Genomic DNA, 14,290 nt, shown 5'->3' on the forward strand with positions numbered 1-14,290 from the left:
AATGTACAATGTGTCTGGTAGAAGAAATAAAAAAATGGCGTTAGTTGGGAGAGGTGGCGGGCAAGCTGATTTTATTGACCGCCTCCATCACCGAATTGGAAGGTGGATCCACGTTTTGTAATGATGTGAGTCGACGCGTAAAGTAGGTGACGTCCGTGATCAGTCTGAAAATGGCTTACACGTTAGTCCCTGAATTTTAAAATTAGGTTCGCAGTCTTCAACATATTTACCTATCCTTGCCGAGTTTGGTTCGAATCGACAGTTTCTCGATTTCTTGCACAAGTTGAGTTGTGAAGGAATCAAACACGCGCGACATCACGCTCTATATTCGCGGGATTTGGTGGAAAAGAGAGAAAAACAAACCAATGAACGATTGCTCGCGGAATAGGCAAAAAAAAAAGAGAAATTTTGCTTACCTGTAAATCCTGCACTGGAAGATACTTGCTGAGTACTTTATGCAAAGTCATTGTCTCTTTCACCAGGGTTTCCATGTAACTGTTGGCATTCTTGCCGGTACTATTATCCTCGTCCCATTTGATAGACTAAACCGGAAAAAAAAATACGTATTCAGTGAACCTGATACGCTCATAGAATTGAACTTTTCATTCAAAAAATCAAGAAACCAGTGCTTACCTGCATCGCTTTGATATGGACAGTGAAACGTTCGTTCATGATGGCGACCAGCTTGGCATGGATTTCACCTTGGTGGTCTCGGTAGTCATTTACAATGCGATCAAATTCCGATAACAAAACGGCGTGTTTAACGGGCATATGCCGACGTACACACTCTTTCAAGGACGGAACAAGCTGAATCATGATACCGATGGATTGAGATGCCAACGCTGAATGCCCGTCACAAAAAAAAACATCATGAGTCAAATAAGATCATTTACTGTACCATATGCAGTCATGCAAGGGACTTACCCAGATGTTTGGCGGAAATGTTTTTTAGGCCGGCCGACCGCATAGCGCCTGCACCGAGGATCACTTGACATACACGCGAATTGAATAGCTATGAAAAACAACAATGATCAGATGATGCGCCATATGGCGGTGCCAGTTCCCGATCAATCTTCCGTACCTTCAGCATTTCCACGAGTTTTTGCATGATATCGGTCGCCATGCCTTCCAGGTTCAATATGCATCGCAGATATTCTTCAAACATTTTCAGGATCAGCAAACTGCAACCAACGACAAAGTAGCTCGATCCATTGACCACCAGTAACTTGCTACTCCGTGGCTGCTCGCTCGATTTTCGTTCCTCCGTTTGAGATTCTTCCGATGCTGCAAAAGAAGAAATGCCGCCATCGCAAATACGATCCACAATACGCTGGAAATCGGTAGGCACTTCACTGGCGACCCATTGTTCATTTTCAATCAATTGAGCTTCCTGCTTGATACGTTCCATGTGGAAATGGTCGATAAACGCTTTTTGCTAAAAGCCAAGTGAATTTGTACATCAATCATGGGTATCGTTGACTTCATTGAATTCCACAATTCATACCTGAGACAGCAAGGTGCTGCGAAGTCCGAAACAGGAACGATTGCAGTACATTTCACATGCCTGAATAAACCGTTGGATCATGCGTGACAAGCGGTAAAAATCGGTCGGATTCAACAAAGCATTCTGATCGTTTCGATAACCAATGAGCTTGCTGCAACGGATATTGATAATGTCGGTCGCCGCAAAAAGAACCTCGAACAAGTCTTTTTTGAACGATAAAGGAAGATCATCGCCCGATTCATCGTCACTTTCCTGCTGTACCATGCCTTTCTCGATGACCTTGACAAGCAAATGATGGTAGGTGGCGACACGTTCAAAGGCGACTACCAAGGTTGTAAATACACCCTGCAACATTTCGAAATAATCGTTGAAAGCCATGGATTTCAACTGCTTGGCTTGAAGATTTGGACTAGAAATTATTCGTCAGCATCGGTTCAACTAAGAATAACTTTTTTGGTTTATCATTAATGGCTTACCTAGCATCTGGACTTTCTTTGGATTCCGAAGGATAACACTAACAAAAGACGATTACTCATCTATACGAGACTCCGCACGGCTTAGAAAAAAGTACCTTTCGCATCAGACCTTTCATTTCAACTGTGAGTTGTTCTTTGTATGTTTGTAAAGTAGGGCCCAACATTTCGGTACGAAGTAGCCCCTTGGTGCTAGGGAGTAATTGATCCACCAAATTCTGCTCCTTGTCCAAATCGGGAGCCCACGGCGTCGGCTGATCTGTGGTTTCTCGGTCCGACGCTTCCACAAGCCGTAATTTAACAGCGGCAGCATCCATGATCTCGACTCGCTGCATCATATCCGATAAAAGAATGCTCACAAAGTCATGTTGCATCATGATTCCAACTGCTTTTTGCATCTCCGCAAGCTGTGTCGAGAAATTGGCCAGCGAACGCACGGCTTCCAGATCGACCGCACCCGTTTTACGTCGCAGTGTGCGTCGCGTTTCATCGATTAGATCCAAAGCCGCAAAATAATCCCCTTGACCTAGCAGAATTTGGATCATGGGTTGAGCCGAGCGGATTTCCTTGACACTTTCGATGGCTTGCACGAGTTTTTCCAAATTTCTCTGTCGTATTTGGAGACGAATCACTTGCAACCCGTTCTTACACTCGGTTTCCTGAATCCGTTTCATCTTTTCCCGAATAGCGTGAATTTGGGATACACATTCCATGGTTTGCTGATGTAGCGCTTGCAAGTTTGATAACGCCTCGAAGAATGAAGACGATCGATTTTCAATTTCCTGCAATAAATGAACTTCCACGGTATCCAAGTAGTAAGATAGTTTTTCCTGCAATATCGTACTGGTCGATACCGATGCATTCGCTCCGCTGTTGCCAATGATATCTGCGCCTTCGCATACAGCGTCAAACGTCCGCGGATTCTCCAGATGAAAGTCAGGTTCAAAGAAGATACTGGGGATATTTTCAATCATTGGTAACTCGTGAGAAGACGATTTCACATCGTCAACATCCAGGCTGAGGCTCTCGGAAGACATGATCTGAGGAATACTGTAAGGATTGCGAGTACTGCGACGCTGATGAACCGGCAAGGACTCTTCGTCCAATATGTTGTGAAGGGCACCGTAAGGCGAATGCGTCGTTGGTTCGTCATGATCCACTAATTTATTCTGCTGATAACGTTCAAAAACGGGTGTAATGTGAGCAAGGTAAGCATCAAAATCAGAAGACTTGATTTTGGGAATCGAGGCGTGAGGTACAGGAGGAATATCGGATTTACTGGGTTTCGTACTCGCCGCCGGTCGTTTGGCAGGATCGTTGAGAACACCTGAAGGATAAAAAAAAAAAACCGACGAGGAACAAGGCCGCACCAGACAACAACAATACCGTCACGGTAAGTAACTTTCTGCGAAAGGTAATAAAGTACATGCACGCTTACCCGAGATGGCATTGAACCCGATATCGCGGGTTGTCCAAGGCAACGAAGTTTCACTGACCGTGCTAAAGTTGGAGTAGTTGGAATGTCGGCGCGTGTGATGCCCCTGTACAAACCGATGACTGTTCACGGGACGATTAAATGAAGATGCGGATCGAATGGAAGCGGGCCGACTGGAAGGATTAGGGACAAAAACGTCATCGCGCTGCAACGATCGTTCTCGAGCGTGGATCGGACGTGTTTGACCGGACCCACTGTTCTGAGACGCAAGCGATGCGAGCTTGCCAGTCGATGAAGATACATTCATATGCCTGCCTAAAGGTACTTTATCGCCGTCATCGTGTCCTGACGATACGGCAGGGGTCCTTGAATGCATCGCAGTGGGCGTGCTGAGTAAATGAGGGGACAATAAAACAAGAAAGCAGCTGCCAAGAGTGCAAGACCTGAGACGAGAGTGTTGTGCGACCTTTGAAATCGTCTACAACCAATCAAATCCGAGTATGGAACCTCCCCTCTTCGTGTCTGGGTTACAAAGATAAAAAGATGGATTTTGTTCCTGGTCAGGACAGGTATGATATATGGTTGTGCATGGATTTACAATTGGAAAAGGATGATTTACACAAAATGTACATAGAATAACATGGATAAGTAATTACGGGAGTAGGATGGAAGGATGGAGGGTTTGTTACGGGTGCTCGGAATCAGAAGGCTGCTTGATTTTGGAGTCGACCGAAGCCAGTGGATAATCATTGTTGGCCGACGACGGCGAAATTGGGTTTTGCTTGTTCGCTGCGGTACTTCTCTTGAGTTTCGCAGGAAGCCATCGCGGGTTATTAACATGAGCGTTTTTCCTTTGTCTGTATAAGAAGTAGCCCAGTGCAGCAGAGACGATCAGAAATCCAGCCACCCCAAATCCGATACCGAAAGCGGCCTTGGTACTGAGGCTTCCGCCATTCGGATTGGAAATAACCGTTGGATTTGTTGAGCCAGATGTGCCATCTCCACCATTATCAATATCGTGATGCGGCATATTGGGAAATTCAAACATGCATTCAGGGCCGCGTGCCGCAGAACCCACAGACTCATATGGATTTATTGGCGGTAAATGATCGACCCATGTCCAGTTCCGTAAATCCAAAATACCGATACTGTCATTGGGTTCCGCTGTTGGAAGCGTATTTCCCAGCAGAATGATCATGTAATCCCCATACACGACAGCAGCATGATGGGAACGACCTGCAGGTGCAACACCGGTCGTTTGCGCTTTGGACCATGTCAAAGTGCATGTATCCATAATATAAACATCTTGCGAAGGCTGGAACGAGGGTGCCGTCGCGTCGTAACCACCAAATATTACGATATGAGAAGAACCGGGTTCTAATGCGAAAACGTCAGTAGTCGGATCTACCTTCTTGTATGGTGAAAATACTCACTCACAACAGCGGAAAACCTAAAGAAACAATATAATGAATTAGTAAGGTCATGGGAACCAGCTTTCTGGATCGTCCAGGGCATTTACCCGTTCGTTATAGGCGGAATATCACCCAACGTAATCATACTGACTGCCTGGAGCTGAATGGTGTCAAACACTGGAAAAATAAAGTTAGATATGATCACCCGTCTTTACACTTACGACAAGAAGTTACCTAGTATGCTTTGCAACCCTGGCAAAGCGGTAACCCAGGTATTACTACTTGAATTGAAGACCGCTGGTTCTCCACCTAAAATCGTCAATTGATGCATTCTACGCGCAATCGGTTTCATTGTTAAAACTAGTGTGTTAATGCTGTTAACCACATTTTCATGTACTTGCATCAAATTAGCACTGTGACCGTAACGTGCAGGCCGTTGACCCCATGCATATTTCACTTGTGGCCAGTTCCACTCATGCGCTTTTGGGTCGAAACTATAGAAGTGGTTATACTGTGCTTTTGCATTAGCGACCTATTTTGCAAGCATGGGACCTTTTCACCACTCACATATGTTTTTGACCCGTCCGCGGCTTGAGACCAACCACCAAAGAACCAAGCTAAATCTGTGACCCGGTTCGTCGAGGCGGTTTGCTGTACTCGTGCGAATGGGATCGTGCCGGGGGTTTCCACTGTTTGCATAAAACAACAAGGCGACACTGAGTACTATTTCAATAGCAAAGATTTGAACTGAAACAATGGCTTACGAATTTCCCAGGAACCCAAGGTATCATAGCGTACAACAGAAACCGATGCATGGGGATCGGTGTGTCCTGGTTGAAGATAGATACTGTCGTTGAATCCTCGAAATGCCACTATATCCTGATACGACGTTTCGTTTGGGCCGAGGATATCGGAAAATAGGGGTGGTTGCCACGGTAAGCACTCTTTGACTGACAGACCTTGCGATAGATCTAACGTCCATATTCCGAATTGGGCCTGTGATAAGATCACGATTAGACTAGGTAAACGAGATCTCAAGAAAAGTCAGAAATACCGAATGATTGGTGATGAGGTAAATGGAGTGGTTGATCAGGACAGCGGAAAAGTCGGTGTTCGTAGGAAAAGGGTCTGTAATGTTACACGTCAACTGTGCAGCAATCACTGTCAAGTAGGAAGCTGCCAGCAGGGCAGAAATGGTATTTAACATCCTTCAACAAGGACGAAGGATTATATGTTTGAAATAGGATAAAAGGTATTAAAAAAAGGGTGAGTGATTTCAACAGTTGTACGGCCAATGCGCATCAGTCAAATGTGCAGAAATAGCGGGCAACCAATTATTTTCGTTCCTTTTTTTTCGTCTTTTTCCGTAGTTTCTCAACTGCGTTGATACTCAATTCTGGTTTTCCGATTTGGCGCTCACTCATGAATGGCTATAAAATAAAACTAAAGATCTATCCATGTTGGTTTAAACAATATGAGAGATAGAAAAAAGAAAGAACTGATCTACAGCAACGCAGCTTGCTTTTTACTGCGATTTGTATTGTTTACATAACTGATTTCAATGGAGAAAGAGAAAAATAGGTTAAGCATTGCCGTTTTTATACACCATTCATGGTGTTAAATGATTCATTTATGTGTGACACGATGAACGGTACCCAAAAATAGAATGTGTCGACAGTGGAAAATTGTCCCAATCGACTGCAGAAGCAATGCTAGGCGAACTTTGATTTTCGCATAAAGGCGAAAAAAAAGTGTCCCTGCAAGGGTGCTATGGAAACGAATGTATTCGCATTGCCGGTAATTGAAAGAGATCTTCGCAGCCAAAGGTTGGCAAGAAAAGCGCTTGTATCACGATAACGTCTATAAAAGGCAAATGATCCAAATGGATCGAATCAACTTTTGTAGCGTTATAAAGGCAAGGCAGGGGCTTCGAATGAGAAGCTGGGGAGGAGATTTAACTTTTTTATTATGATCATTATAAAGGAGTCCATTATTATTGCACATGTTGCCTGACCTTTACTCTTTTTCTTCCTTTTCGCTTTTCTCTTGCTTACTAATTGTCTTTTCTTTTCCCTTCCTTTTAATATTATTTTACTACCAGTTATTTTATATAATTCTTCATTAGGGTCGCCTTTTGCAGATAAAAGAGAAGAGAACAAAAAACTTTTAATTGCTGCTATATTATGAAACCACCGACCATTAGCTCATGCGTTCTGTTATTACTACTGGTGTTACAATTCGCTGATCGAGGCAATACTGCACCGCAACTAGGGCTCGTACCAGGACTTGGTTCAGGGAACGAACCCGCAGTTTCACCCACACCACCACAAGCATCCTCGTCGGATATCGCAGTTCCCCCCGCGAGTTCAGATCCTCCCCCACTGTCGTCCGTTCCGGCCACGACAGCACCGTCCACGCAACCACCAACGACCGCACCAACTCAAAGTAATAATAATCCAATTCCACCGGTTGTTCCCAGCCCTGCTCCGTCCAACAATCCTTCACCTGATAAACCTTCCTCCAACGGTAATCCGCCAACGTCGCCTACTTCTGCTACGCCTAATAAACCTGCGCCATCCAATAATGAAGACCGTCCCACTGACAAGAACATTATTCACCCAACCAAACCATCCGGTAAACAAGACCCCTCGGCCACAGACACATCTTCCAACGATACCGAAGGGCAAAACACTTCTTCTCCCAGCGCGTCGTCTTCAACGAAATCAAAGCCGGAGAATAACGGTGATAAATCCAATATAGCTACCATTGCAGGTTCAGTGGTCGGCGGTTTGGGTAAGTAGAACCAGAACATGACGAAATTTTGACACATTATTAACGTGTGGGGGACGTTATTACTACTTGCAGTGGGTTTAGCTCTGATTGCTGGCTTTTTGACGTGGCTTAATCGTCACGGCGGATGTGCTAGTCGTACTCGGCGACGAAACAAGCATGGCTTTGAACCACAGAATGACGATTTTGCTATTGGTATGACGGAAAATGCTGTACCCAAGTTACAGCAGCCACCGGTTGGAGGTAACCAAGGTCTGGACCCTGTTCCTCCTTCCCCATTTCAACACGCGCGACGATTTGTGCCAACACCGACTAACCCAGCTGGGTATATGAACTTGACAGATGATGAGTACACCAGTGCTTATCACACCAATTCGACACCCTTGATCTCACCGCATATACAACATCAAGATATGTACCATGCGTCTCCTGAAATGTACCAACAACATTACTCTCCTTATCAACCACCTGCTGCATTGGCCGCAGCGCCCATGGAAACATGGTCAGCTCAACATCAACCGCAACCATACCTTGCGCAATCCATGAAACCCGATACGGTGGAGCACAAGCCAAATGCAGTTTAAGCGCGTCCTCCAACTTTGTTTATCTCTATTATTTGTTATTTTACTTATCCATGATAGAACTCTGGCATCCAATAAATACCCTCATCTTTCTTTTTTCTTTTTGGTGTATTACTGAAGTGATACTAGATTTTTTTTTTATTTTTTTTTTTTGCATCAAGCTTGCATACAGTCATATATTTAGGTCGAAAGAGAGATGTTTTTGAGTGTGAGGACCAGAGGAACGTGATCACTGGCACCCCATGCTTCTTGACGAATACTACTGGCAACGATCTTGTCGAGCAAATCGGGGGTGACAACAAAATAGTCCAAGCGCCATCCAATGAGTTTTTCACGGCATCGGAAGCGGTAGGAGTAATAAGTGTAGTGACCTTGTGTGTCCGGATGAAAGTGACGCCAACTGTCAATCAAACCTGGTTCGTCTCCTTCTTCTGACTTGGCAAGAACTTTGCTAAAGTCCTGTCGCTCCTCGATTGTGAAACCGGCCGATCTAAAAGAGCAAGCCATCGACTTGAGTGCTTTTCCTATTTTCTTCGTGTTGACCAATTTAGTTTTGTCCTACCTTTCATTGGTAGATGGTCGGGCAATATCAATTGGTGTGTGTGCCACATTGAGATCACTGATGACATATCAGGTATAGTTTCATGATGAGAAAAAGATGGATGACAGCGATAACATGGCAATAGAAAGAAGCACTTACCCTGCCCAAATGACGGACTGTCCGGCTTTCTGAAGGGATCGGATGTGTTTCTCCATGTATTCGTTGAAAATGCGTCGTTCGGGCAGATTCTTAAGATTTTGGCCAGCATTGGGAACATAGCAAGCCACGAGCGTAAAAGCGGGAAAGGTTACACTGATCACCCGTCCCTTTGATTTATCTTCGTAACCTGGGAGACCGTAACTGACCTTGTCAGGTTTGTACTTTGAGAATACGGCGGTTCCGGCTGTCAAAAAAGATATGGGATCAGCGACATTTTTTTAAAAAGAAACCAGGTGTGTAAAATGAAAAAGATACGAACCATAGCCTTTCTTTTCTTCAAAGGCCCAATATCGGTATTTATACACTTCTTCGTTGACGGCCGAAGGAACAGGACTGTTGACCTTGGTTTCCTGCAAGCAAAGAATATCGGCATTTTCCGCATCGACATAGCGGTTGAAGCCCTTTTTAATGCTCGCATTGATGCTTGACACGTTGTATGAAGCAATAGTGATGCTGCCTTCCGGTTTTGCCGGGAATGAAAAGGTTTCGGGCATCGTCATATTACGCGGCACAGTGGGATCAAAGGGCTCCCAGACTTTCTTCTTGGTCTTTGGCTTTTTGGTGGTAGTGACAACGGTATCGTCTTCGGAAGAGGAAGAATGTACCTTTGAAATGGTCCGTTCGTGGACCTCGGCCGATGGGGGTCTAGATCGTTTGACACCAGTCATGACGAGGAAGGATGCGCGACGAGCGAGAATGGCGAGCAACATGGCTGTGAAGGAAAAAGCGGATGAATTGTGACTGTGGCTGCCAAAGTGCGCCCTATCCGAAAGAAGTTGCCATTGCAACCGACTTGCTCAAAGATACACCATAATAGAAAGCAATAGATTAATTCTCAAAGCTGAACCTTCCGCTTATTTTCTGCTAGTTTCAATGTAGAAAAAGTACCAAATAAATAATCAGTTGCTTTCCTTTGAAACTAACTGTCCATCCAGAAATGCTTGCAAATTTTCCCTGCAAAAAAAGGGCGCTTTGATTTTTAAATTTTTTTTTTTTTTTTTTTTTTTTGCTAATTTTTTTTCACTGCTCTTTCTTAGGTGTCTCTTTTACCTACTGTCGAGTTTCTTAATGTCGTTTCGTCCACAGCAAAAGCGTCCCACTGTTCAAGCAAAACGTTATCGTGCCGGCCAAGTGCCAGCCAATTACGTGGATGAATTGAGTGAATCAGAGGAAGAGGAAGAAGAACAACAGCAACAAGTCCAACCGCAGCAACCGCTGCCTCCCCAACAACCTTCACAGCCATCATCACTCCAATTTGTACAGAAAGATGTCGTCACCGGTGTTCAACAGATCGAAATCTCAGAAGCTGATGCCGCTTCCGATCGACGATTACGACGTCTAAAACAAGCACAGGAAGCCGCAGCGAACGATGTCGAACGAGATCTTCACGGTCGACGACGAAGGCGGTTTGTCGAGCAAGAAGAACCCGAAACGGCCGAAGAAGAAAAAGCGAGAGAAAGACTTCGATTAAAACAAAAGGCATTGCAACAACAGCGAGAATTAGAAGAAGCACAAGCATTAGCCGACAAGGTGAAAGCAGTCGAAACAGCACAAGAGGAAGAAGAAGACGAAGAGGAGGGAGAGGATGAAGAAGAAAGTGAAGAAGAAGGAAGTTCCAGCGAATATGAAACCGACAGTGAAGAAGAATCCATCCATCGATTGCCAAAACCGATGTTTATACCAAAGTGAGTGACAGGATGCACCGCAAAAAAGGGATCACTCTTCTTAACCATTCTGTTACAGAGCTCATCGAGAAACCGTACTACAACAAGAGAAATTACGTAAATTGGAGGAAGAAAAGGAACGTCAATTACAGCAAGAAATCGAAGAGCGTAAGAAGCAATCGCATAATTTATTGGCAGAGCAACTCAAGCGAGAGCAAGAACAAGGTCAGTCATGTGGAGTTGATGAATGGTGGACATGCCTCTTAACATGGAAACGTGGTTGCAGATACCGAAAAGGACTTGACTGAATATCAAGATTATGTGGACGACACGGATGGTTTGAATGAGGAGGAAGAGTTTGAAGCCTGGAAAGTCAGAGAATTGACGCGTATCAAACGGGATCGTGAAGAACGCATTGCGTAAGTTGATAACGACGTATCCTATGGCCGAGAGTGAACTCGATTGCTTATCCATCCTCTGTTTTTTAATAGTCGTGAACGAGAAGAAGAAGAGCTGGAACGACGTCGTGCATTACCCGAAGAAGTTCGACTGAAAGAGGATATGGAACGTGCAGAACAGACCCGACAAAAAGAGAAGGGTCAACACACATTCATGCAAAAATATTACCATCGTGGTGCTTTCTATCAGGTAAGCTATCTGCTACATGAAGAGGAAGTCATTGGTATCAGAAGGCTCACATCAGTTATGCCATCAAAGGATAAGGACAGCGATGTATTGAACCGTGATTATTCTGCGCCGACCGTGGATGAAGTGCGAAATAAGGAACTGCTTCCCAAAGTCATGCAGGTCAAAAATTTTGGTTTGGCAGGCCGAACAAAGTGGACTCATTTGGCAGCCGAAGATACATCACGACGAGATTCCCCTTGGGAACGTCCTTTATCCAGTGTTAAACGTCGAAGACGTGACTAATTTATAATCCAGGATGAAATGTTCAGAACAACTACCACAGATTGGAATGCAGCCTAATAATACATTACATGCGATTTGGTGTATGATATCAGAGCGTGTCTATGATTTTTGGAGAAAGAGTCTAAAAAGAAAGCTAAAACACAAGAGATACAAAAGAGAAATATAAAAAAAGCAAACAACAGAACAAAAAAAAAAGAAAAGCGCGATGGAAGCAACACCCTTAGACGAGTTCGTGGGATGCGTCAAATAACATGGAGAGTGATTCACCAAAGTGGATGCGGCGAATGGCTTCGGAAAATATGGGGGCCACATCGAATACCTTGATTTTGGAGCTTCGGAGAGTGTGATTAAGTGGAATAGAATTGCTCACCACCATTTCATCAATCATGCTGTTTTCGATGTTTTCCATCGCATTGGCAGATAAGAGCGCGTGACTCACAATCGCATACACTTTCTTGGCCCCGTTTTCTCGCAACAGTTTAGCCGCTTTGGTGATGGTGTAAGAAGTGTCACAGATATCGTCTACCAGAATACAGTCTCGACCGCGAACATCACCCACAAGCATGAATTCATGACGCTGCGTCGAGATTTTGCGTCTTTCTTTGTGAATTAAAGCAAAATCCATCTGCAAACGATCGGCGATTGAAGTAGCACTAGGGTGGGGGGCCCCATCAGTCAAAATTTTTTCCTTTTTTGATCAATTGCCATATTGATATAAAAAAAAATTCCTACCGTTTGGCACCACCCGCATCAGGCGACACAATCACCGCATCTTGATAATTGGGAATCTGCAATTGAATGTACTTGATGATACACGGACGACTGGCAAGATTATCCACAGGACAATCAAAGAAGCCTTGGAACTAAAATCATCACACAATTGAAATCCAGGCACCATATCCCAGCGTCAGTTCCATTAAATTACGTCATGTTCATTTCATGGTCGTTATGCCCTTCCCCTCACCTGAGCATCATGGAGATCCATGGTAATGATATGATCAGCCCCTTGTTTCCCCAAGTCAGTAAAACCCACAATCAAAGTTTTCTTATCTTTTTTGTTGATTTACCGGCAGTCGTCAACAGATCGGCCACCAGAGTGCCTGATCTTGCAAGCCACTCACGGTAGGGCGATTTCTCGGTTTGATTTTCCAAGCGACGCACCAACTGAGCTGACACATAATCAGGGACGTTGCCCACCGGTTCGGTGGTTATTTTGGGAGTGACGGGCTCGGTAGGTGGCGGCAGACGAGGAAGAGGTGCCCCCGAAGCTTTGTGAGGGACATCGGCCTGACGACTGTAGGGGAAATAAGGAATGACCGCAATAATACGCTTGGCCGAAGCAATTTTGCAAGCATTGATCATGATGAGAAGTTCGACAAGGTTGTCGTTGACATGGCCGCAACCGGATTGAATAATGTAGACATCGTGATCTCGGACCGATTCCTTGATTTCCACACTGGTTTCGTTGTTACTGAATTTCGTCAATTTCGTCTTTCCCACCGGAATGCCAAGGCGTCGACAAACACTTTCCGTCAACTCGGGGTGAGACGAGCCTCCAAAAACAAAAAGGTTTCGCATAACGTAACAGCAGACAACCTGGCAACAAAGCCTAATTTGAACCTTTTTTTTTTTTATTTCAAAAAAGACTGATCGAGAAAATTGATGTGACTGCGTGTTTTTTTGCCATAAAAATCTATCTCCCCACATGGCACAAGGTGTCACCAACCTCCAGTGTTTTCTGGGTTCCACGATGCAATGGCTTTTGGCACTTCACTGCTTGACACTAATGCGTTGACTATTTCATTTCCTGTCGAGCATGACAATCCAATTGAATAGCGTTATGACATAGTAGTAGTGCTCATATTCTACAGATTTAATAAACAGGTCATCGCCCTGTTGTTGTAGCTATTTTTTTCAATCAACACAGTGCGCTCCAAAAAAAATCCACTCCAGTTCACTCCAAATCACTTCAAAATCAATTGAGCGTGACGTCACGTCAATGAAAATTTGGAAGCACTGACGCGTCAACTGAGATCTTTCTTTTTCTTTTTGATTTCCATCAACCTTGACCAACGTCTCTAGCATCAATGCTGCTGTCAAAGCTTTCAACAATCTTGTGCAAGTTTGGCCTACGGCGAATATCAATTCAACTGCCGCTGTTCCCGACGCTGTTGCCGAATACAAACGGAAGTTCAATATCGTACTCAACGTCAAACGATTCAGCGACTGTGTAACCTGGTTCACATGCAAACATTACGGTGAATGTAGAATCCGTAAGAGTGTTGCCGACAATGGACCCATCAAGAACAAGGAAAGCTCAGGCCAGCTTTTTTATCAAGCACAAATCAAGTCAGAAGATTGGTTGCAAATGGCTTCTGATTAGGCGCTCAAAGTTGATAAATTGGCGTGGAATTTGGAGTGCACCAAGTGTTTGCCCTTTTCTTTTAAATTCCTTTTCCTTTCCTTTCATCTGCCTTTTTTTTTTGTTTTCACACCCCTATTTGATGACTCCATCTGCTTTTAACATGGCTCTCGGTGTAGTTCCTACCCATGAAAAGGCCGGCTGATTCGTTCTCGGGAATGAGTCGACCGCAAGATACCCCAAAGCAAGCGTGCCGTATTTCAAGAAATTCCGCCAGGACGTATGCTTCGTCGTGACCTTAATCCCCAACATCCCATGGCGATTGGGCGCTCATAAATCGCGTACAACCCGTCCTATAAGAGGATTACATCTCTTGAAG

General features: G+C 44.5%; 7 protein-coding genes across 7 annotated transcripts; 3 read left to right on the forward strand and 4 right to left on the reverse strand.

The window, feature by feature from the left end:
• Positions 1-40: 40 nt before the first annotated feature.
• On the reverse strand, positions 41-3,788 carry BYT42DRAFT_613596 (Vps54-like protein-domain-containing protein; the record flags this gene model as incomplete). The annotated part of the gene is made up of 10 exons (XM_051571756.1): positions 41-164; positions 231-322; positions 417-542; positions 634-842; positions 925-1,012; positions 1,082-1,435; positions 1,505-1,913; positions 1,981-2,018; positions 2,076-3,304; positions 3,416-3,788. The coding sequence occupies 10 exons, from the start codon at positions 3,786-3,788 to the stop codon at positions 41-43; spliced, it is 3,042 nt and encodes a 1,013-aa protein (XP_051423619.1).
• Positions 3,789-3,942: 154 nt separating this feature from the next.
• BYT42DRAFT_321055 (uncharacterized protein) lies at positions 3,943-6,400 on the reverse strand. Its single transcript, XM_051563012.1, has 8 exons — positions 5,879-6,400; positions 5,589-5,820; positions 5,392-5,513; positions 5,226-5,335; positions 5,059-5,156; positions 4,932-5,001; positions 4,846-4,862; positions 3,943-4,789 (listed from the first exon to the last, which is right to left on the reverse strand). Exons 1-8 carry the CDS (start codon positions 6,029-6,031, stop codon positions 4,098-4,100), a joined length of 1,494 nt encoding a protein of 497 aa, XP_051423620.1. The 5' UTR covers positions 6,032-6,400; the 3' UTR covers positions 3,943-4,097.
• Positions 6,401-6,740: 340 nt separating this feature from the next.
• BYT42DRAFT_568288 (uncharacterized protein) lies at positions 6,741-8,294 on the forward strand. The gene is made up of 2 exons (XM_051568156.1): positions 6,741-7,617; positions 7,690-8,294. Exons 1-2 carry the CDS (start codon positions 7,008-7,010, stop codon positions 8,196-8,198), a joined length of 1,119 nt encoding a protein of 372 aa, XP_051423621.1. The 5' UTR covers positions 6,741-7,007; the 3' UTR covers positions 8,199-8,294.
• Positions 8,295-8,324: 30 nt separating this feature from the next.
• BYT42DRAFT_568293 (Endonuclease/exonuclease/phosphatase) lies at positions 8,325-10,052 on the reverse strand. The gene is made up of 6 exons (XM_051568157.1): positions 10,010-10,052; positions 9,844-9,909; positions 9,215-9,747; positions 8,896-9,139; positions 8,758-8,814; positions 8,325-8,685 (listed from the first exon to the last, which is right to left on the reverse strand). The coding sequence occupies exons 3-6, from the start codon at positions 9,663-9,665 to the stop codon at positions 8,376-8,378; spliced, it is 1,062 nt and encodes a 353-aa protein (XP_051423622.1). The 5' UTR covers positions 9,666-9,747; positions 9,844-9,909; positions 10,010-10,052; the 3' UTR covers positions 8,325-8,375.
• Positions 10,024-11,549, forward strand: BYT42DRAFT_613600 (splicing factor, Prp19-binding domain-containing protein; the record flags this gene model as incomplete). The annotated part of the gene is made up of 5 exons (XM_051571757.1): positions 10,024-10,640; positions 10,699-10,844; positions 10,906-11,038; positions 11,111-11,267; positions 11,337-11,549. 5 exons carry the CDS (start codon positions 10,024-10,026, stop codon positions 11,547-11,549), a joined length of 1,266 nt encoding a protein of 421 aa, XP_051423623.1.
• Positions 11,550-11,769: 220 nt separating this feature from the next.
• On the reverse strand, positions 11,770-13,127 carry BYT42DRAFT_495309 (phosphoribosyltransferase-like protein; the record flags this gene model as incomplete). Its single annotated transcript, XM_051564355.1, has 4 exons — positions 11,770-12,202; positions 12,282-12,412; positions 12,514-12,554; positions 12,617-13,127. 4 exons carry the CDS (start codon positions 13,125-13,127, stop codon positions 11,770-11,772), a joined length of 1,116 nt encoding a protein of 371 aa, XP_051423624.1.
• Positions 13,128-13,365: 238 nt separating this feature from the next.
• On the forward strand, positions 13,366-13,932 carry BYT42DRAFT_545659 (uncharacterized protein; the record flags this gene model as incomplete). Its single annotated transcript, XM_051565826.1, has 2 exons — positions 13,366-13,397; positions 13,632-13,932. The coding sequence occupies 2 exons, from the start codon at positions 13,366-13,368 to the stop codon at positions 13,930-13,932; spliced, it is 333 nt and encodes a 110-aa protein (XP_051423625.1).
• Positions 13,933-14,290: the final 358 nt, after the last annotated feature.

Source organism: Radiomyces spectabilis (genome assembly GCF_025331425.1).
Source record: "Radiomyces spectabilis strain NRRL 2753 chromosome Unknown BYT42scaffold_6, whole genome shotgun sequence".
Taxonomy (NCBI): domain Eukaryota; kingdom Fungi; phylum Mucoromycota; class Mucoromycetes; order Mucorales; family Radiomycetaceae; genus Radiomyces; species Radiomyces spectabilis.

Bases quoted from the DNA above. Each gene is read 5' to 3' on its own strand.
- BYT42DRAFT_321055 (XM_051563012.1), bottom strand. From the start codon at position 6,031: ATGTTAAATACCATTTCTGCCCTGCTGGCAGCTTCCTACTTGACAGTG. The intron at 5,821-5,878 runs GTATTTCTGACT...ATCTTATCACAG, and splicing joins ACCTCATCACCAATCATTCG to GCCCAATTCGGAATATGGAC. The intron at 5,002-5,058 runs GTAACTTCTTGT...TTATTTTTCCAG, and splicing joins AGGGTTGCAAAGCATACTAG to TGTTTGACACCATTCAGCTC.
- BYT42DRAFT_568288 (XM_051568156.1), top strand. From the start codon at position 7,008: ATGAAACCACCGACCATTAGCTCATGCGTTCTGTTATTACTACTGGTG. The intron at 7,618-7,689 runs GTAAGTAGAACC...TACTACTTGCAG, and splicing joins TTCAGTGGTCGGCGGTTTGG to TGGGTTTAGCTCTGATTGCT.
- BYT42DRAFT_568293 (XM_051568157.1), bottom strand. From the start codon at position 9,665: ATGTTGCTCGCCATTCTCGCTCGTCGCGCATCCTTCCTCGTCATGACT. The intron at 9,140-9,214 runs GTTCGTATCTTT...CTTTTTTGACAG, and splicing joins TGAAGAAAAGAAAGGCTATG to CCGGAACCGCCGTATTCTCA. The intron at 8,815-8,895 runs GTAAGTGCTTCT...ATATGTCATCAG, and splicing joins CAGTCCGTCATTTGGGCAGG to TGATCTCAATGTGGCACACA.